Source organism: Festucalex cinctus, chromosome 11 (genome assembly GCF_051991245.1).
Source record: "Festucalex cinctus isolate MCC-2025b chromosome 11, RoL_Fcin_1.0, whole genome shotgun sequence".
Classification (NCBI taxonomy): Eukaryota; Metazoa; Chordata; class Actinopteri; order Syngnathiformes; family Syngnathidae; genus Festucalex; species Festucalex cinctus.
In genome coordinates, this window is record NC_135421.1 from 12,510,870 (window position 1) to 12,533,217 (window position 22,348).

Consider the following 22,348-nt stretch of genomic DNA (forward strand, 5'->3'; position numbering starts at 1 on the left):
CGGGGTTGTCACTAATTTTTAACAAGTCAAAACATACAATTGGACGGTATGTCCCGCTTTGAGACCCCCTTTTTCTTTTATTGCTCAGTACCTTAGACCCCAATATTAGATTTGGCAGAGAGAGGCATCTTTGTTGAATTACAGTTATGATTCTTTATATTAAGTTTCCTCCTGTAAACATCATTACGCATATAATTTAAGGGCAAATTGTGAAATGTCTGAAGTCCTCTTGTTTATGTTTAAAAAATTTAAAACATCAAAAATCATGCTGTTTCTAATAAGTACTGTTTCAAATGTTCTCCAATTTTGATACTGTAAATCAGGGGTGTCAAACTCATAATAGCTCAGGGGCCGCATGGAGGAAAATATATTACCAAGTTGGCCACATCGGTAAACTAACGGTATATAACTTAAAAACGATTACCGTCATTTATACGCAGATTTTCGTGGACCAGCCCTAAATTACAGAGCTCAACTGTAATCATGTTGTTCCAAAGAATAACACAAATGCAAATGGAACGCGGCAACACTTTCGTTATTCGTTTCAGACGTGTTTTGCATATATATTGTTCCCAGAATGTATTACGTGGCGCAGTTAATGACGTTCTAAGAAGGCTAATCCTTGTCATATCTATTTGCGTTAACAGTAATTGAATTTGTGTCGTATTTAACACATTTATGTCGGTCTATGATTTAAAATAATAATAATAATTAAACAAGCCATAACTTTAAGTTGTGTGTAAAATAATGACATCCAGGACGAGTCCCCCGTTGCATTGCTCATCTGAGGACTGCTTGTGAAATTGCAAATTTTATATATTTTGATTATGGCCGGCTGAGTACAATTTTAAAATTACATTTTTTTTTTTTTTTTTTTTTTTTTTTTTACTTTACAATATCATCTCACGGGCCGGATTAAACCCCTTTGAGGGCCTGATCCGGCCCGCGGGCCTTATGTTTGACACCCCTGCTGTAACTGCATACGATCATATGCCGAGAAACGTTTCTTGGGAGGAGCAATATGGCAGCCTCGTGGCTTCAAAAGTCTTGGCCTATCGGCTATCCAGTCATATATTCATATCAGTGACTCAAATGCACTACACCAGTCACAGAAGATTACTTCAAAGTCCTTGGTTACATACCAGTACCTTAATTTTGGCTTAAGCTTAAACAAGTTTATGCCCAGTTATGTGATAATTTTTTTCCATCTATCTATCCATTTTCTTAACCGCTTGCTCCTCACAAGGGTCGCGGGGATCGCATCCTTAAAAAAAAAAAAAAAAAAAAAAGCATGGCCTAATACATAAATCAGCATCAGTGCTTCCCAATGAATCCCAACGTGATGGTTTCAGGAATGTGCGGGTGTGTGCGTGTGTGTGATGTCTCAGCCTTTTGTTCTGTCCTGTGAAGGGCGGGCAGTGTAGACTGGCCTGTGCTCCCACTTTCTAGCTCTTTCAATGATACTATTTTATTGTCCACTCACACCCACCCACAAACACAGACACAAAAACGCGCACACGCACGCATGCATGTATACACACACAGTGACCTCTGTTTTCTATATTTTTCACTCTAACAGGGACGAAGAGACCGACCGGAGGCTTAAAAATGTGAGTTGTGATTGGTTTGTGTGAGACAATGCACTTTAGGTCATCCTTACCCTAATAATCATTAAAAATGTATTTCCTTTCATATGTTTATCTCACAGGTTGTTTTTTTAAACCTGCTTAAAACAATATAAAAAGTAGTTATTTAAAAGTCCTCATGACATACTACAAGTAGTATTTGTGTGATATCTTTTAACATATGCAAAAAGATTTGTGAGCATGAATTGGTCCCTTAGCCGGACTTTGGCCACCCCCTGAAGTATCAACTGCCAAAATCATCCAGTCAGTCAGCGTACTGTTCACTAGTAGATCAGTAAGGTGTGAATACACTACAAAAGCTCAACTATTTCATGTTTTTGTATTCTCCAGGTGCTGATCACACTTTACTGGCTTGGTAGACGAGCTCAGAGTGAGCATTCCTATGATGGACCTTACCTGAATTTCAAGGCATTTGAGGGATTACTTGGAACAGCACTTCACAAGGTAACACTCCTTGTCAGTATATTAAAACAAACATTTAATATTATATGAGTATTATTGCAATCCCCTTTTCACAGCCACTGCACATTGCATTCCTGTAGGCTCTTTCAGTATATCCAGGATAACATACATGCTGCATGGGGGAGTCCAAGCTAAAGGCATACCTATGTTAAGTCATACAGTAGATGACCCCATGGCTTCACTAAATTACTGTATTTAAGTCTTACCACCTTGCTCACTCTCGTTAACATGTGACTCAACTGGTTTGGGCACATTTTGTGCATGCAGCAGTAATGCTGTAATGCTCCTCAAACTGGGATTGGCTGCATTGCCTTTCCAAATGTGCAATGCCTGTTTGATTGTAAAGTAACTTCTTTAACAGTGTCAAACAGGCCTTTTAGTGGATTTTTGTTTTAGTTAACTGGTCACAACTTAAGTGAGCGTCACTTTCTGGGTAGTGATTAATGCCAGGGCCACCTGTTTGATATTAAGTAATACATTTGCTCAAATTACCTTTAATAATTTTATCATATGTGATCATTAGAAATTAGTGATATTCATTCATATATGTGAAGAGTAAAGACAAGGATAATTAGTTCTTGTATTAATCAGCGAAGTGCGCGTCTCGAATTCAAGGTGCATTATGGGTAGCGTCATGGTGCATTGTGGGTAGGCGGAACTACCAAACAGTCATTGAAAATGAATTGGATCCAATGGAATCAGCTCTGATAGAAACGTTTCAACCGCTGGAAAGTTGCTGTTTTTATTAACATGCATAGCATGTGGTTTACTGGCATCGGGGAAGTTGACTTGCAAGCTTTAAAGTTACGCAAAGATTGTCAACACTCTAATCTCCGCCGTTCAAATTGATAGGGTAGTTGGTAGCCTAATTTTTTCCTTCGCACATGCGCAAACTTAACGTGCACTTCGCTTATTAGTAAACATTTTTTCTATAAATCTCTGGTTGTGTTTACGTTTTCAACTGATCACTTCTACAACATTTCCAAGAAAATCACATTTTCCCGTCACTGGTGAGCTATTTTTACAGCAGACCCACAGGTTACCTATTGCCCACTTGAAACAACTTGGTGACACCTGGTTTAGTTGTTTGTTAGTTTACTAACTAGCTAGTCACATAGTTACTTTGCTATTTTACTAGTCAAGAAATGTAGTTCACTAGCTCGCTACCCTGATAATTATTTAGCTAGTTAGTTACATAGCTAATTAAAGTGTTAGTTAGTTAGTTAGTTAGTTAGTTAGTTCGTTAGATAGATAGATAGATAAATATTCAGCTAGGTCCAGAAAGAAAAATCCTAAAACAGTTTGGCTTTAGCCACAGGTAATTCTTCTCAAAAGGTGGAGAGACTGTCAGCTCGTTGCCTGACAGTTGACTAGAAACACTTGTGGCTAAAGCCAAACTGTTTTGGGGTTCTTACTTTCTAGATCTGGATTACCCCACACTGGTTATTTAATTAGTGTGTTCGCTCGTCAGTCAGATAGTTGTTTGTTTATTATGAGCTTGCTCTGATTTTTTGTTAATCAGCTAGTTTGATGTTTCGTCAGTTAACCAGCTGGTCAAAATGCCATCTAAATTAATTAACAATTGAGATAGCTTGTTTGTTTGTTTTTCTGTATTTTTGTTTGCCATTCATCTAGTTAATTATATACTCAGCAATTTTTTGTTCAGTTTTTGTGAGTCAGTTAGCTAATACATTAGTTATTTTAGTTTATTTAGCAGCCAGATAGTTTGCTAGTTTGTTTGCAAGTTCACTAGTCAGCTAGTTAGTAATAGCGTAGTTATTAAGTAGTTAGTTAGCATCTTAGTTCAGTTTTTAGTTAGCTTGTCAAATTGTTTGTTTTGCATTGGTAGTCACTTTATCAGTTAGTTTATCAATTAATTATAAGGTTGAAGTTACATTGTATTTATTATTGCATTTGTCATCTTGGCAAAGTATTACACGAGGAAAGAGGTAACAAATTTTATGGTGGTTTGTTGGTCAAGATACTGTGAGTGCAGATTGAAGAGTTTAGGGAAAAGGGTACCATAGCCACTGAGGAGGGCATCCCAACAGTAGAGTCACAAACAGTTGTACACATACTGTACAGTTATTGGTGCCTTCCATTAAAACAATGCTGAACTGAACTGTAGGCCTACTTGTGTTGACACTGAAGTTCTGTCTTGTGTAACTGCAAAAGCAAGAGGCCCATGGCCAAGCGAGGTCATGCTCCACATGGGAGTGTTCTCATTCACACCCACTCACACTGGAACTAAATATTAGAACTGCTTGTAATAATGTTTGTTTTTTTCCTCACAATCTGCATGTGTATGTGTTGAAAGGCTATACAAGAATTGTCTGGTCAGAAAGGCAACAGCATCCAAGACAGTGGTTTGGGAGATAACTGGAATTCAGAGCGAGAGGAGCGTCATCAGAGAGGAAGAAGCGGAAGAGGAGGTGGACACAGGAGAGACGACTCCTTGGACAGTTTGGACTCTCTGGGCTCCCAGACGCTTAGCATCTCATCGGACGCCACACTCAAAGGCAGCAGCGAGGGTAGGATTTCTCCTACTAACTGCCGTGCCCTTGCTCATTTTTTCCAAGTCTACCATAAATCACCTCATCTTGCAGGATTGTCAAATATTTGTGGGATGGCTAGCTGCAAAAAGTGTTGACTAAACATCTGCCGCCCTCTAGTGGTTTCCTTCAGGATGGCAATGTTTCTGTTGAAAGTTCACTGGCGATTATAGTTGCTTGTATTAAAACAAGAATAGTCACATTATGGTCCATCCACCCACCCATAAAATCAGAGCAGTGAGACATTCCACAGTGCTCCACACTGACTTGTAAATGAACCTGCTTCCAAAAGAGGGGAGAAAAAAAAGCCTCCATACTCTTGCCAGACCACACAATTTCCCTCCTCCTATTCAAACCTCCCCTGCCTTGTTTTCTTCAGCCATTGCTATCTGCCTCTTCAAGCCAACCCAACCCAAAGGTTTTACTATGCTTTTTTTTGGAAGGACCAACGTAGCTGTTAATCTTCCAGAAATTCAGCATTATAGAATGACATATGTTTTACATAGCCAGATAATGTCCTACCAAAAAAAAACAATGGTTTCATGAAACAAATGATCACATTGTTTCTATATTGTTGTAATACCCAATTACGCAGAAGGGGGGGGAGGTAACTATATACAGTATACTGTATGTCTTAAACAATGAAATCTTCCTACCTTTTTCCTAGTTTGTTTCATCACCTATTCACCAACATGATGTACACCAAACACTGGAATGGTGACATTGCAAAGTTCCAGTATTTTCTACACCAGACTTGCCCATGGATGTTTGGTTTATCACATCATCGAGAACATGTTCAGTGACACAGACTGCACTTGTCCCGACTCCCTACTTGGCTTTACTTGTTATTGGTGCATGATTGGGGGGATTTTACTGCTCAGAAACCTGCACGCACGCACACCCGCACACACACACATAATATAGGAGAGCCATCTATCTATCTATCTATCTATCTATCTATCTATCTATCCCACTTGAATGTGTCTCGAACCATGTTCTCCTCGATTGTTGTTTATCATGTCACATTCAGCCTATGTTCAATGTGGCTTGATTTCTAAGTTTCCATTAGCACGAGATCAAAAGCATCAGTTGTTTATCCTCTTCCACACTCCAGGTTGTTGTAGCGACGCCGAAGCCGACGCAGCTTTCAAGATGGCCGACAATAAGGAGTCTCTTTCTTACCGTCGCTCAGTCACCCTCACTCCAAAAGTCACCACACAGTTCAACCAGTTCTTGCCCACTAAAGACAAGGCCACGGGATATGTACCCGCTCCTCTGAGGAAGAAACGGGCTGAGCGCAACGATGACAGCCGCCGCAGCTGGGCAAACCCCAGTTACATGGAGGAGGATGACTACCCGATCACCAGGTACTGTATTAAAGCTAAATCAGTGACTGAAGTTATGGCTGAGTTTGGAATCACTCCCTGTCCACTATATTCAGGCGTGTCTAACTCATTTTTGTTGCAGGCAACAAATTGTTATGGTTTCCCTCAAAGGGCCATAATACTGTGAAACCATATAAATAATACAATATGTAACTGCATACAACAAATTGATGATTTTCAGTGTGGCAATTTCAAACAAATGCATATTTCAGTTTAAGCTTACTAGTTCTGAATGTTGTAGCTACGAAAAAGGAAGATAAAATTGACTGTAATTTTGAGAACATTTGTTGTGCAGACCTCAAAATTCAAAGTCAAAACTCATTTTGCTATTCAAAGTTGTATACGATTGGTTTTAATTCGGTTTGAGACTTCTGTGAAAAGTGTACTTGATCACCCAAGCACTTAATTCCGGTGTTGCACTATAATGTCCATCTTAGGTTAGCTTAGCAATTAGCATGGCTTCTCCGTCTTTCCTCATCATCCCTTGTTGAAAACGGTACTTGTCAGAAGTGTATCTTTTTTTGCCCCCATGGAGGCGATGATTTTTTACATATAGGAGCAACTCCACGATGTGTTTAAGTCGTACTAGCAGCTAGTTGAAACTCGTTGCTAGCTAGCTGGCATCACGTAGCACCGAGCTTCCCTTGACCTCTGACGACCGGCGCATAGGTGCTGTGCTTCTAGCTCATTGAAGCTTAAAATCTTGCAATCTAACAAATTTTGACTCACACACCGCTTATTATAAGTCTTGTTGTTAAATCTTGTTTGGTCTATTTTTTTAATGTTCTTTTTGCGACATAAATGACGTAATTAATGGCGCTTGTGTAGTGTTTGAAAATGTGTGTTTGTTTGTTTTTTATTAACTGATGAATGAAGTATATAGTCCACCTTGTAAAAAAGAAAAAAAAAATCCCTATATACTTATTAGGGAATAGGAAATGAGTGAATGATTCCAAACACAGTCCATGTCTTTGAATTATTACATTGTAACTCGCTTTCTTCCAATGTTGCTGGTATTTGTGTGTGGTCCATTGGTCCATGTTGGTACCGGTGTTGTATTTCCATCCCATTTCCTGGAACGGCGCCCTCAGTGACACCAGGCCGCCCCCTGACAAAAGTCCCAAATCCCTCAATGCTCACCAACAGTGGGCCTTTGAGTACGAAAGCGGCAGCGACTCTGACTCAGACCGTCCGGCCCCCGATGTCGTTACGGATGACCTGGCCAGCCGACGCTTCCACAGCCCCTCACCGGCACCCCCTGCCAACTTCTCCGTACCCGCCAACCTGCCGGTTTTGGGTAGGGCGCCCGCGGGGTCAAAGCCAAGGCTGACTGTGAGCCCCAGTGTTGTTCGCAGGTCAGAGAAGCAGTTGTGCGGCTGTGTTTGTTGTGGCGAGAGCGCAAACATGGACGCTTCCTTTATGCATTCAGTTTGTTCGTCGTAACGTCGGCTGAAATATTTGGATGAGCTCATGCTAATAGTGCCATTTTCTGGATTTTTTTTTTTTAATGTCCTGTTTTTGAGCCGAGTTGAGTTTCAGTTGCACGACTTCATTTGCCCTGCCTGTTTATTTTTGTGCACTTTCTAACTGAATTTCAAGCTTGTGTTGAGCTTACGAGGATCATTCCGCCCCTCCGTCTACTTTTGGTGTGCCGTGATTGCCTAACAACCCAATTGCTTTCACACCCGTGACTGCACCGTGTCTCTCGAAGCAGCGGCGACGGTGAGGCGCAAAGGGCCGAGCGCCGCCCCCCAGTGTCCACTGACAGCATTTTCAGTGATCTATACGCCAACTCCGAGGACGAGGACGACGAGGTGGGCTACGCTGACCCTGTGCATGACGACCTGTACACCCGCAAGGTGGGAGCCAGACCCTTGGTGGCGGGCGATGACTCATACCACAAGTTCTTGCCCAAGTTGTGGACGGCAGATGAGGACGTTCACATCCAGAAGATCAAGCTGGGCTCTCAGAAGAGACCTTGGTACAGGAAGATGCAAGGGTTCAGGTGTGTGAAGAGCACAGGAATCCACATGGACTAAGGGCCTGATTTACTAAAATTGCTCTATCAGATGACGCATATTTAAAAGACGGTTTTGCGCTTGAGGTAGCAGTTTACATAAAAATTTGGGAGAGCGCTGCAAACATAAAAGGAAGTTCTAAGTGATGGAATTGGAAGTGTGGGTGGAAGGCAAATATATTGTTGAGTTGTCAAAAATACATAGATTTGGCGTAGTTGTACCCACATAAAAGCAAGTTGGAAGGAATTTTTTCATAGATAAGATGGCATGACACCTTGTGACTACCTCCACGTCAGTTCTTAGATTGTTCAAAAACTTCAAAATTGCATTGTTGAATAGCTTTACGTGCTGGTTTGCACTTGCCTCTCAGACATCCAATTTAAAATGAAAATTAAATTTAGTACCTTTGGCAGACACAATCATGGTTGCAGCCGTTTAGTCGATCAGCTTTCACATCTGTTTGCGTGCGCAGACATGTTGGCACCCGGTTCTGCACACGCAAGCCTTTGGTAAATCAGGCCCTAGTCAGAAGAAACATAAGACACTTGGTAAGGTACACCTCCAACATTTAATGGGATTTAATACAAGAGGTGCATCAACATTTGTAAATTAAATAGTTAGCTGCAGAGCCCATTTGAACGCTGTTGCTAACCCAGGGGTCAGCAACCTCTCTGTCTCATTTTAGGCCAAATATATGACAAAAAATCTGTCTGGGGCCGCAAAACATTTGAACATTGTGATGAACGAAACGGTGTTTAAGTGTTAATCTAATGTACTGATGGCATGGCCCAAGAGCTAATTAGAGCTGCACCATAACAGAAAAATGTGCAGCATCCAATACTCCGAGATTCATTTTCTTCGACCTTCCACCTTCTGTTGTTGTGTTTTGGTTTGTTTGTTTGTTTTTTTGTTTTTTTGTTTGTTTTTCATTTTTTTCATTCTTTGTTTTTCATACATTTTTACACTTTTCTGCCTGTCTGTCATCTATGAAATTTTATGGACATATGGTAATTTTCTGCCTCTTCTACCTCTTTTGGACATTTTATGGCTATTTTTGACATTTTTTCTGCTTATTTTTGGCAATTTTGTTGACATTTTATTGGAATTTTCGGGAATTTTTCTTTTGTTTTTGAACATTATATAGTTATTTTATGAACATTTTCTTTTCTGCCCTTTTTGTATCAATTTTCCGACTTTTTGGGCACTTAAAAGACATTTTATGGTCATTTTCTGCCTTTCTTTTGTTTTTAGACGTTATTACTTTTTGAATGTTTTTATCGCTGCCTTTTTTATTCATGCTCATTTTCTACTTTTCCTTTGTTTGGGGGGGATGTTTTTAGGTCAGTTTTAATGCTGTTTCTCCACCTTTCGTCTCTTCGTCTCAACTTAATAATTTTGACTGACATTTTTTTAATATTTAATTGTTGTTTTGTTATTTAAATACTGTAATTCATTTAAAGAATATTTTATCTAAAAAAATATTTAAAAAATGTCAATTAAAAAAGATTAAATAAAAAAATAAATAAGAATGCAATAAAATGTAGTTCTACTAATTGTTTTTAGATATCTACAGGCAGCCATAGAAGATCGACTAAAGAGCCACATGTGACTCCAGAGCCGCAGGTTGCAGACCCCTGTGCTAACCAAAATAGCAGCACCTCTCAACGCACCTATGCAGTGTCTCAGATAAATTTTCATTTAGAGACTTGGAACACATTGTAAAGTTACCTGCATAGTTATAAAGATGATCCACGTGTATCCATGATGACTAATGACTTTAGGCTCAGTCTGCCTTGGTTCTTGCACATCCTCTTCATACCTCCGTGATAGTCCTTTTTTAAATTTTGCTGTAAACTCCATGTTCATACATATATAGTAATGCGAAAGGTCTCTCCCTGTATGCCTCGACCCAATTTGAGTTAAGGGAAAGCATTGTAATACAGTATAATTCAGCGTGTGATGTAATAGACCTTTTTAAATGAATACCTCTCCTACAGTGTCAATCCAAAGTGACCATTAACGTCTAAGGTAGAATGTGTGATGCAGCCCTTGTATTGGATCGCGTTGGATTGTGCTGGTGTATCAAACGAAGTGTCCAGTTTCTTCACGCTTGCAAAACTCTCCCCCACTTTTCTTCGAAGCATGTCATTTTCCTCAACATTTATGCATGATTCTTTGCATTTCTGCTTCATTTTTTTTCCTCCACTAACTTTGTTTCTCTCTGTCGCTGTCCCGCATCTTCTGTCCCTCCCCCTTCCCTGTCTTTGCTTCCACTCTCGGCCTCAGCCATGAGAAGTCGGGTTCCTCGTCGGACGATTCCGAGCCTGACGCCGTTGCTTCGCTTCCCTCAGGCCCTTCCTCCCCTCACTCCTCCACGGCTCATAGCGCCCTCGCTGGGGGGAACAGGTCCATACAGTTGCACCACTTCAAGATGTTCTAGATTACAATATTCTGACGTTCCACATCTATTTCATTCGGCATCTTGTATACAAATGTTGCCAGTTGGCTGGTTGTAACTGGAAAATTTTCTCACCACAACACTTTATCACTTAAACTAAAAAGAGAATTGTTGAACCAATTAAAGATTACAACTTGAATTGTTGACTAACTTAAAAAAATTATTTTGAAGTTAAGCCAAAGTGAATATATTATGTTTAATTATTTATGTGTTCATTAAACTTAATATATTCACTTGAATGAAGTTAATTTAAAGGTAATCTAAAGTGAGTATATTGAGTTTAATGAACCCATAATTAATTAAACTTAATATATTCACTTTGGATTAACTTAATTCAATCACGTGTTACCAATTGAAGCAATTTTCTTAAGTTGGTCAACAATTCAATTAGTAATCTTAAATTAGTTCAACAATTCTCTTTTTAGAGTGCACATTATGGATAAATGTTTTGGACGTGTCATTCCTCACCACAGGGAGTCAAACTGCAAGAAAATATACTCAAGTATGCCCACCAAGTATTTATATTATCAGGAATCCTGTAATATTTCCACAAACACCTCCATTTTCTTTACCATTTACCTCAATGGGGTTTGTTGCATTAATTTGCCTGTTTTTGTTTTTGTTTTTTTTTAACCTAAAATTAGTTAATTAAAATTTTACAGTATTCCTTTTTAAGTAATTGGATATGTACTGTAATTATAATTAAATTATCAAATTAATTACAATTGAATATTTTATTACCAATTTGTCATTATTTGTTTTAAAATGATACCGTTAAGCTCATACAAGTTGGCTCATTTGTCCCCTAAAAGAAGCATTTTAGCAACTTTTGAGCACAAAAGTGTGCCCACCCCAGATCTACCCTGAACCTGAACTGATTGATTAGGAGGGCCGTCCAACTACTTTTTGTCCATTGTCCCTCCTTTTCTTTATCTTTCATCCAGTTCACGTGCATGCACTCATCAGCCTTCTGTCCTTTTCTTTTCCACCTGCCCCTCCTTCTGCAGTCCTCCTATGCACGCTCACAGCCCAGCACACCTACCCAAGACCTCCCTATTAAAGACCCCGCCTCTTGTGTTCGCCCCAGTGGACCCCACTTCCGGTCCCAGACTGGTCAAAGGTCAGCGGTGGCCCCTATTAGGGCGTCAAGACCCCCGGGAGCCTCCGGATCCTATCGATTATGAGAGCATCGTCCCCGATTTGGAGAACGATGACATGTTTGCAAGGCGGACCCTCGCCTTCCAGTCCAACAACGAGCTCGCCGCAGTAAAGACCCCGCTATCTGCAAAGCGTTGCCTTTGTACATCGGAGGAGCAGATTAATATCGTGACGCAGCTTCAAAAGGAGGGTGAGGAGGAATTTCCCGACATCGAGCAGGATGACGTGATCCAACGTCGAGAGAAATTCCAGCAACAACAACGTCCGCCGTCGGGCGCCCCTGACAACTTCTCCCCAATGGCCATCCCTGAGCCCTGGGACCTCCCTCCGGAACTCAAGACCAGGCTCCTGTGCCCGCCGTGCCCTCTCACCCAGGAGTCATCGGCAAACAAATCCAGTCGTGTCCGAAAGGAGCCGTGTCCGGAAACGGACGACATGCTGGTCCGAAAGCTTACGGCCCCGCACAAACAAGCGCTAGCCAATCAGGCGAGCCCCTCTGTGCCGACTTCTTGCAGTGAGGGTGACCTGCAGAGGTGGCAATCCATCAGGGAAGCTAGTCAGCTGAGATACAAGAAGAGGCTCATGGTGGATATGCTAACCACTCTCAAGTTGTAGGAGTGCATTGTCTTATTTTACATATTTAGCTTGAAATATTTCATGTCTCAACTGGGTGGGGTTTTGTTTTTGACTACTTTGGAAATTTCTTATATTTACTGTTTGTTGTTGCTTTAGAGCAGAGGGTTTTTTCAAATCAGATAATTTCATACAGTTTCCTATTGATTGGCTAATGGATATATTAACAGTGCTACCATATAGAACCGCTGCATGTTATTATGATTATGGTTATGTTTTTAAGTGTGTTTTGTGAACAAATTTTATGAACACCATTCTTCCTCAAATAGTGGCCTCTGTTCCATGACTGTTACCAATGTTTTGTTTTTTGTTTGTTTGTTTGTTTTTTAAAACCACAACACATTGCAGAGCGAGGGGTGTCAAATTCACTTAATTTAGGGGCCACTTTCACCCAAATTTGATCTAAAGTGGGCTGGACCAGTATGTCCATAGCCTAATGAGCTTTAAATAACAGGTCTAAATGATTCTTGTTTTTTGGTGCAACTAATTACAAGTACATTCTCAAAATATTCCATTCATTGTAATCTTACGCAAAAGTAATCTGGGTTAAGGAAAAAAAAAATGAGTACAAAATCTTTGCTTCAAATTCTGAGTAATGGCCAAATTTTATACTGGACGTAATTAGCAACAACAGTTAATGAGTTAGCGGAAACTGCCGTTTGCGTCGTCCCCACAGGCCAGATTCGACAACCTGACACACCGGTTCTGGCCCACAGACTGTATATTTGACACTGCTGTTAAAATGATATCTACAGGAGAGTTGAAATGCAAGTTGGATGTAAACCAAACAGTGCCCCTTAAAATGTTGAGACTCGCAGGATTTTGTGTCAAAAAAGATGACGAAAAATTACCTTCAATTGACAGAGGCTATAGTGTAATGATAATATATCAATGCTGTCAATTGAATGTTTAATTATATAACAAATATTTATGATAATATAATATTTATTGTAATTAGGGGTGTCAAAATTAGTGGGTTAAAGTTCCTGAAACACCACTATTTTTTTTTTAATTAATTTATTTTTTATTATTACGGCCCCTTACTTGGAAAGCCTGTACTGAGGGAATTCCAGTGGCAACACATCAGACACATCCACGTCAAAATTTAGTCGTAATAAAAGTAATAATGCATATATTAGAGGAGACTGGGGTCAAGTTGTATTTTACCATTTTAAAAATGTGCAGAGTTACAAGTTACTTCATGTTAAAGATTAGAAAGCACTTTTTTATTTTATTTTATTTAAAAGTTTTTTTGTTTTTGTTTTGTTTTGTTTTTTTGCCTTGCCCTTTTGTGATTTGATCAGGGGATCTCATTGGTATTTGTCAACTGTGGGCATGTGAAGCCCTTGACTTGACTTAATATGAAAAGAAAAATGCACTGAACTGTCAATAACGTCTTACAGATAAAAAATGACCTCAACACAAATCAATATTACACTTGTTTTTTTACAGTGCAATACAATACATCTTTTTCATTTTAACTCAATTTGATAAATTGTGAAATTACTGTACAAATGATTAAAAGATGTGGGCATATTTCTATTAGTTTTGCCACTTTTATGTTATCAAGATGAGAACTTAGGGGAAAAAAAGTTATACATTTTGTTGTACATTTAGAACAGATATAAAATTTTCCATTAATCGTGAGTTAACTATAGAAGTCATGCAATTAATTACGATTTAAAAAACGGCAAATTCCTGACACCCCTAATTGTAATAAATTAGCCCTTACTATAATAGGTACTCATTGCAACTGAGTATAAATACACAACCCCAGCCTTTATGTAAGTAAACATTTTGAAATGTGCCAATAAATGCTTCCCCCAATAGATGCCTTACCCCTAACTACTGGGCACTAAAGTTTGTAGTTGAGGCCCTATATGTGAAAATACGATATGAAATACCTTGTCTCTAATAGATGCCTGGAACTCTCTGCAGTTGAGTAAATGCACCCGGCCACTGTGTGAGGAAATGTAATATTTGAATGCACTTTTGAAAGGTCTTCTCATCTGATTGCTTTTGTGGATGTAAAAAGAAAATACTTGACCTTAAATAAATAAAAGATAGAAATTGAAAATTAGTATCTTGTGTTGCATGGAATGTACCTTCCGTGCGAGTCCTGAAACTCCCTTAGCACACTCAAGTGTTTGCGATTGGTCGCAAAAACCTTCGGAAATTCCTCATGGCGCCGACGGAGGTTGCTACTTGTGTGATCTCTGTGGCAACCACAGCATCAATCTCCACATACACAAAGCAGCTGTTTAAGCCCCACTGCGGGAGTGTGCAGAACTTCACCGTTATTTGTTAAGTTTCCAGAGATTGTCTTGTAAAATGAAATTATATCATCCATGTGCAAACATGCCCCGGTGTAAAACTTTTGGGATGCTCCCAAGTGGACAGCATCAGATCCCATGTGACAATATGTGACACTCTTGTCTGTCACTCCCCCCTTTCTTCTTTGGTTTCCTAGACAACGGCAAGCATCAGACAGTTTCGAGGGGTAAGTTGACACGGGCTGCCAGGAATGTGGCACATTTCGCTCGTTTCCCGCTTTTGTGGCTGCTGCTGCTCAATGCTTAACACTTGACACATTGTAGCGTCCGTGGTGGGTGCTGCTGGCCTCTCCCAAAAAGGGTCCCGAAGATCTATTGTCAAGAGATTTATACAATATGACAATAGGCCACAAGCCTAAGCTCGCTAATGCTTCTCACATAAATACAAGACTTTTTTTTTTTTTTTTTTCTTCTTCAAGTGAATTTGTGTGCGTGTGTTTGTGTACAGTATTTTGCTTCTGTTTGCATTGTGGTCTGGGACTGTTCACTAACCAGCTGAGCTTATTGCGCCCCGGCGTGGTCATCTCGTGTAACGTGTGGTCGCAGGGCAAACGTGTTAACCTTCTGGATGGCTGACATTGTTTGGAGTTCTGGGATGCAAACTGTCCAAATATTATGTTGCCATAGAACTATACAAGTATTACATTCACTATAACAAAAATGTACAATAAAATAAGTATGTCCATGCAAATACTCTTTTGATTTTCATCAACATGTTTAGGAAAAAAACTGTGTTCTATTGGAGTGTAATATTTGACAGACAGACCTGCAACTGAGCATCCCTTTCTAACTGCATCTACAATTCAAACTTTTGTCTTATTTTTGCTTTTAGTAATGATTTATTTTCCTAACTCTGTTTTCCTAGGAGCAAATCAACAAGCGACATCTCGGAAGAACCTGTGTTGGTCAGACGACTGTCTCAGTATGAAGCTCTTGAAAAATACCGGGAGACGGTCAAGCAGAGCGACGATAAGTGGCAGAATGTGAGTTTGACACACAGAAAGAGACTCAATCAGAGTTTTATAATCAACTTTTTTGTGTACACCTTAACCATTTTTTAAATGTCAGCACTACATAAAATAGACCTCAATTAGAGGACCTCTTCTGGGAACTTGTGGATAATCTAAAGACCACACACTTTACTAGACAAATCAGTGTAGAATAGATTTGAAAAAAAAATAATGGAAGTTAGTGTAATTAAAATTAGATATAAAGATAAGACAAAATATTTTTACAAAGCTGTGAAATCCTGTAACTGATGGTTCCCTGTTTCTCTTTGGTTTGTTTGTTTGTTTGTTTTTTTTGTTTTGTTTTGTTTTTTATATTCCCTTGATTAATACAAAAATAGGGTTCACTTCAGTTCCCACTTTGGTGCGGTGTAAATTGAGTGTGAATAATCACCTATTATTATTTGTGTCCCATGAACGGTTGACTGTAAATTGTAGTTGGCTCTCCCCCAAAGTCAGCAGGGATTGGCTTTTTGTACTGGAAGGTATAATAAGGGGTATAGAATATGGATTCATGAATAGTTATCATTTCTGTTACTTATTTCCTGGTATTTCTGTAGAGTAAATTTTACTCTAAACACTAGAGTAAAATTTAAACTTGGAAGAGAGTAAAATATTCAGAGTAAATTTTACCCAAAGTATTTTTAGTTTGTTTAGAAAATTGGCCTATCTCATGAAAATTTTGCTATTAAAATTCTAAGTAAAGTTTGCAAGGATAAATTTTGACTAAATTTTACTATTTTATTAAAAAAAAAAAAAAAAAAAAAAAAAAAAAAAAACGACCTAATGGTTGAGGAAGGAGCTCACGTCCTTCAGCTTGGGAGACTGCCACTCTACCACCTGAGCCATGCCACTTCTACTGTTAACTTGTATCCAAAAGGAGACCAAAATCATAATTTTTGGTCTCTTGGCGTTATGAAGATTCCATCTGACACAAGCGATATACTAACACACAGTAGAAGCTTGCATGGCTCAGGGAACAGTTTGTCTGTCTCCCAACCTGAAGTTGTGGGTTTGTTCCTCAACCTTGAGTGACTTTTTTTTTTTCTTTTTTTTTTTTAACTCTCTTCCAAGTGCAAATTTTACTCTGTTTAGAGAGGGACCAAATACACTTTGTTTAGAGTAAAATTCACTCTGCTCTATAAAACATTAGTCCAAACATTAATTAAAACTTGCAATTGTTTATAAGGTGATCCAACATAATTCATGTTAGATATTCTTCTAGTAGGCCAAAGAGCAAAAATGCAGTCATCTGCATCCTGTATTATATTTGAGCGAGCGGTGTACAGTCTACTGTGTGTACTCTATACAATCTGACTGGTGGTGCATAGTGAAATAATGAAGTCTTTACGCAGTATATGGGTCACACGGTCCCCAATCCACAGGGGTGGCATGCCAGGGGGTGGAGCCTCAAACGCACAAATAGAACATTGGTGGGTATTTTGAACTCGCCTTCTTTTTTGCAGGACCTGAGCAAATGGAAGAACCGACGTAAGAGCGTCAACTCTGACATTGTTAAAAAGAAAGAAGAGAGGGAGAAGGTGGAGCAGATTACGTACGGTGGCAGCACCAGAAGGTCCAAGACCTACAAGGAGATGCAAGACGACAAGTACGAGAGCAGTGCACACTCTGGCCGCAACATTATGAAATCCACTTGTTACTTACTATCATCTCATCGTTCTGTGGCTCAACAGGGAGCTGAGGCGACACAGCAGCGTCGGCAGCCGCATCGGGTCCCTCAGCTTTGACAACGACAGCGACGTATTTGAGAAGCCAAAACCCCGTAGCCGAGACAGCATGAGCAGGAGCTACACTGTTGACACTCTTTATCACTCCTTGGGCTCTTCTGAGCCAGCTCAGAAAGAGGACAAGACTCCAGATGTCCCGCTCAGGTCCACGAAACAGGGAGCTGATGTCGTGGATGATCATGGCGGGACCACCGGTCGCAGCTCGTATTACAGACCCAAACCTTCCGAAACCACGTCCTCGCTCAAGAATTCAGTCTTTGAAAGCTCGGCCAAAACAGAGGAGATCTCACGACCTCCGAAAGCCTCACAAAAGGTGCCTGAGCCAAAGAGTCCAGTCAAAGTGCAGCCACCATCTTCTGCTTCCATGTTCAAACCACAGCTGCCCAGCAAGACAGAAGCCAACGCTGCAGCAGTTTCTCGGATATCCGCCTCTCTGCCTCGGAGCTACCAGAGATCAGATAGTGCGCGACTATCGTCTGTCGTCACGCCAAGACCTTTTGGGACTCAGCCGTCCCGCGTAGGCTCACTTACCCGGGCCGTCACAGTGAGTCCAGGACCTTTTCACGTATTTACAGTGGCACCTCATGTTCAACCACAGTCGGTTACTTCAAATTAGTGGTTCTAAACCTGGGTTTGATCGATCTTTACAAACCTAACTATAATTATAGTCCTTTGTTTTAGTGTTTAGTAATTAATTTAATGCATTTGGAGACGATTTTAAGTACGGTAGATTGATTTTGTTATTAACCGCCGAAATAAGGAAGTGTGTCACACAGATGTGATGTCATCTAGCAGCAGATAGAAAAGCACCTTCCGATAACATCACTCTCATGGTGTTTTTTAAATATTGCACATAAGTAAAACACATTTTTTTTTTAACTAATACTGAAACTAACTAAAACTAAACTAAAAGTAAGCATTTATAAAATAACTAAAACTAATACAAACTAACAGCACCACCCTGAAAGCTAATTAAAACTAAACTAAATTTAGTGACCTCAGTGGTCAGACGAATATGTGCAAAACAACTTCACGTTTTAAACGGAACTTATGGTGTTCCACAGGGCTCAATTTTGGGGCCTCTGCTGTTTGTATCTGCTGTTCCTGGGTTCCATCTTAAGAAAACAGCAGTGGTTGTTTTCAAGTGCTTGTACAACTCTTTCTGAATTCAAAGTGAAGGGAGCCAGATGTGATGAAATGGCTACTCTCCATGTTCATTTTGTTCACTCGGAAATTGGTGGGGTTCATTACCTCCACTGCTCCAAATTATACAGCCTTTGGAACGTTAACACTTTCTAGGTGACACTGTAGGTCATGTGCTTTTGGTTGTTAGTCACAAATTGTATTCACAGAATGGTGTAAAAGGTATTTGTCAACACGTCTTTGTCTTAAAGTTGGACAACTCCAACAGTCGCATCAACGGCAACGTTGCCGTTTCCAAGAACCAGTCGGTGCCGAGCCGCTATCGACAGTTCATGACCGCTGAAGACAAGGCCCAGTCGCAGTTGAGCCCCGCTCACAGCAGCGATGATGACGACGACGAGGACGACGACACACAAAAGGAGACCATGGGGAAGACTGTCACTTCCACATCAAGCTTCTCGTCCCACCAAGTTGACGTCAGGAGGGAAATTCCAGCTAAGGAACCCAGCAAGGTATTCCTGCACTACCGTGATTTTGGATGGAGTGTCAAAATCAGTCCTGTTTTGAAATTTCAAAATGACTGGCAGACCATTTATGAGAACTACAGAAACAGTTTTTCAGTTTACATTTCATTGAATAGGGGATAGAAGTCTGATTTCTTCCGAGGCTCTGATCCTATTTATGTACTATCCATTAAACCATTTTATTTTTTATTTTTTTAAATTTATCTTGCCGGTGTTTCATGTCTGGTTCTGCTTCCAGGAAAGTTCCTGCGAGATGCGGATCAGCCTCAACCAGAAGCCCAACAGCAGTCGAGACTTCGGCTTTGATGCGGTGTGGGACTCTAGCGGGGCTCACGTCAAGTCCATCCAACCAGGTAACACCAGCAAAAGCACTGGAGACCTTCAAACCCTTTCGTGCTTTCACACAGTGGTCAACCCGACTGGTAACACATTTTGAGGAGTTAATTGCTATCAAAAAATATGCCAGTAGGCATAAACTAGAGCCCCGCTGAGCCATAGGTACTGCAATTAAGTCCTATGTAGGGCAGCAACTTTCTGGTCCACCTCCCCCGGGCCTGAGCCTTCCTTTTCGACTGCCCCATCTCCATCTACCACTTCATACACAAGTTTTAAGTCTGCTCTGACACAGTCCTACTGTGTTGTCTCACACAGGCAGCCCAGCTGAAATGTTCCAGTTGCAGGCTGGGGACGAGGTGCTGACAGTGAACGGCCACCGGGTGGCGGACATGAGCTACCTAGATTGGAAGGCCAGCTTGGACCGGGCACTGCAGCAGGGCAGTTTGGTGATGGACATCAGGCGTTATGGCAAGAGCAGTGAGTCATCCACACAGTGGGGGCGGGTCTACCGGATTTAGACCATTTAATCGACATGGAAACTTTAAGGACAAAAGGATTGGGACACTACAGGAATTAAAAAATGAAGAAATTACTGATGACCGTTGTTGCAGAAATTTCAACATCAAAACTCGGAGCATTTTTAAATACAGTACAGTCTCATTTCTGTGTGACATAAAAGGATACTCTAAACTTCCAAAAAGAAAAAAGTTGGTCTTGGGCTATTATTGGAGCCGATCGTGTATGTGTGTCTGTGCATGTCAGTTAATGAGACGCATTAAGGTGGTGGCATTCCCGGACTTGCATTATCGCTTGCGCTCCTCACGTTGCTTAAATGGTTGTGACACTCTAAATTGGACCATAAAGTGTTTGTTGAATCATGTGTGAATAATCCCATGACAGCCCTGTGGGAGGAGGCACCTCACGCCTCCACTCATGTGACTGTGTTGACCAGCCGTAGTTTTCATTTCTACTTTTGTTTCCTCTGTGGACATTTTCTTGCATTCTTCCACTTGCCAGTTTCTTTATTTTTGTGGTCCTTTTTTGTCTTATCAGCATTCTCACCTAACTGTTTTGCTTGTGGTGGTAGCAACTCAACTTGAGTCCACTTCTTTTTCCAGTGTTGGTCTGGCAGGATTACTGGTATACTAGCATCACATGACTTGTGAGAAATTGTGAAAGTGAAACTAGTGTGCTGGCCCAAACTGGAAGGCAGACCTTGGTCAAGAGGTTGCAGGTAAAATTGCAGTTTATGACCCCATCATGGTGGGCCTTCACTTTGACAACAATCAGAAAGTAGACGGAAATGAATGGCCTTTATTTTGAAGCCAAAACATAAATGCATATGATGCATATATATGCATAAATGCAGATAATGACATAAGACCACGGGAATTTAGCTTCTTAGTTTTTTTGGCTTTGGTTTTTTCGCCGTCGACTCGCTGGGCTTGGGCTGAAAAAGAAATTTGTCCCATTTTTATTGAAAATTACTGGAAGATTTTGAGTTTTTGCTCTCCATTCATTCATGATATCAACCTGCTAACAAACAAACAGCAATAACTTGTGTTTGGTGGAGATAATTGAGATAAAGAAGCAGATAGAGCCAAATTTTATGTCACAGTCATTAAAAAAATGTCCATGTTAACTTTGTCAGCAGCTTAACGCAGTTTCATTTAAATCTTATATGATTTGCTAATACGTCTCACATATTGTGAATTTTTTAAAATGTACTCATATATGGACATTGAAGGTCAACATTGAGACATTTGAGAAGAGGGCAAATACTTTTTTTTTCACGACGCTGTACTTAGAAAGTTGTCATAAACAAACAAATGTGCCAACAGACAACCCCTTTTGCAATCTTCTGCACCTGATTTAGCTCATCGGTTTTAGCACACAATATGTTATTTGTCTACTGAGTGGCCTGTTCCGAACTCTTTGTGGGTGAATGACAGCTGTCATAGGCTTCATGGGTGAGGAAGATGGTTTCTCTTGTCCCCGTTCCCCTCTGCTGCTTTCTATGACAACACTTGTCCCTTTGCTCCTCGGCCTTTGGCTTCATAGTTGCCACTAAGACACATGCCAATAAAACAAACAAACAAAAAACATGTTGCTATATTGTCTGCATGCAGACTGGGACAGAGATCCATCTTCCCCGCCATTTAAAGGCCATAAGACCATCAATCTGACCAGTATGGATCATCCCATACTTATAGGTTTCCCTGATGCCGGTGCCGCCAGCATGCTGGATTTCACTTCACTCACTGACACATCCACCAAAATGGCCACCCACTCTGTGGTGGTAAGTGGACCGCCAAATCCTCACGGCTGTTTGTCTGCCACATTTTTACTAAAGGGGTACCTTTTGCACAGGATGTGGCTTCCAATGGCGTCGATGGTGGTTACCCCAAAGTGTCCATGATGACAACAGGTACGGATGTGCATCTAATGGAAGTAATGGGGACATATTAGTAGTATGTTACGTCTTATTTTTCCTCTGATTATTAAACCTTATTTCTCCCATCTCCTGTGTAGAATCAGAGCCCATTTCTATGATTAACTTAAAACGGAGGTCAGAGTTTTTTGAGAAAGGTAATAAAAACATGTTTTAAAAGAGGGTTGGAATGAAACAATCTCTCACACTTGGGATGATTTACTTTGCATGCTTTATGATTAGTTGAAATGCAACTGAATCAAAATGGAGTCCTCCCAGGATGCGTTTTGGGATCCCATTCTTTCCTTGATCTTGTCTGGTTCCAGAGGTCTTTCTTTCCTTCTTCAGGCATCTCAGGGTCAAGGGTCAATGCGCTGGTCTTCCTCTGTGGTAAGCAGAGCCTTGACCTCGGCACCACTTCATTGAGGCCATACTGTTTAAGCCTGAGGGGGAACTTCGCATTTGAGAGGAAGACCCTCAAAAACAATTTTACCTCCAATACAGAAAAATGAAT

The 22,348-nt window shown here is 40.4% G+C and overlaps 1 protein-coding gene across 6 annotated transcripts in view; it reads left to right on the forward strand.

Moving 5' to 3' along the window:
* The window catches only part of lmo7a (LIM domain 7a), a 67,945-nt gene that overhangs the window by 35,048 nt on the left and 10,549 nt on the right, over positions 1 to 22,348 (forward strand). For 2 of the 6 annotated variants that reach the window (XM_077536032.1, XM_077536033.1), the window contains exons 6-19: positions 1,580 to 1,610; positions 1,977 to 2,090; positions 4,426 to 4,639; positions 5,775 to 6,027; positions 14,783 to 14,812; positions 15,511 to 15,628; positions 17,119 to 17,261; positions 17,347 to 17,944; positions 18,795 to 19,055; positions 19,306 to 19,420; positions 19,719 to 19,880; positions 21,533 to 21,702; positions 21,774 to 21,831; positions 21,936 to 21,992. In XM_077536032.1, the coding sequence (XP_077392158.1) occupies positions 1,580 to 1,610; positions 1,977 to 2,090; positions 4,426 to 4,639; positions 5,775 to 6,027; positions 14,783 to 14,812; positions 15,511 to 15,628; positions 17,119 to 17,261; positions 17,347 to 17,944; positions 18,795 to 19,055; positions 19,306 to 19,420; positions 19,719 to 19,880; positions 21,533 to 21,702; positions 21,774 to 21,831; positions 21,936 to 21,992 (2,324 nt within the window). Of the gene's footprint in view, positions 1 to 1,579; positions 1,611 to 1,976; positions 2,091 to 4,425; positions 4,640 to 5,774; positions 6,028 to 7,136; positions 7,401 to 7,756; positions 8,051 to 10,349; positions 10,470 to 11,528; positions 12,271 to 12,881; positions 12,905 to 14,782; positions 14,813 to 15,510; positions 15,629 to 17,118; positions 17,262 to 17,346; positions 17,945 to 18,794; positions 19,056 to 19,305; positions 19,421 to 19,718; positions 19,881 to 21,532; positions 21,703 to 21,773; positions 21,832 to 21,935; positions 21,993 to 22,348 lie in introns of all 6 variants that reach the window. The other 4 variants (XM_077536037.1, XM_077536036.1, XM_077536035.1 and 1 more) reach the window with 4 other exon arrangements.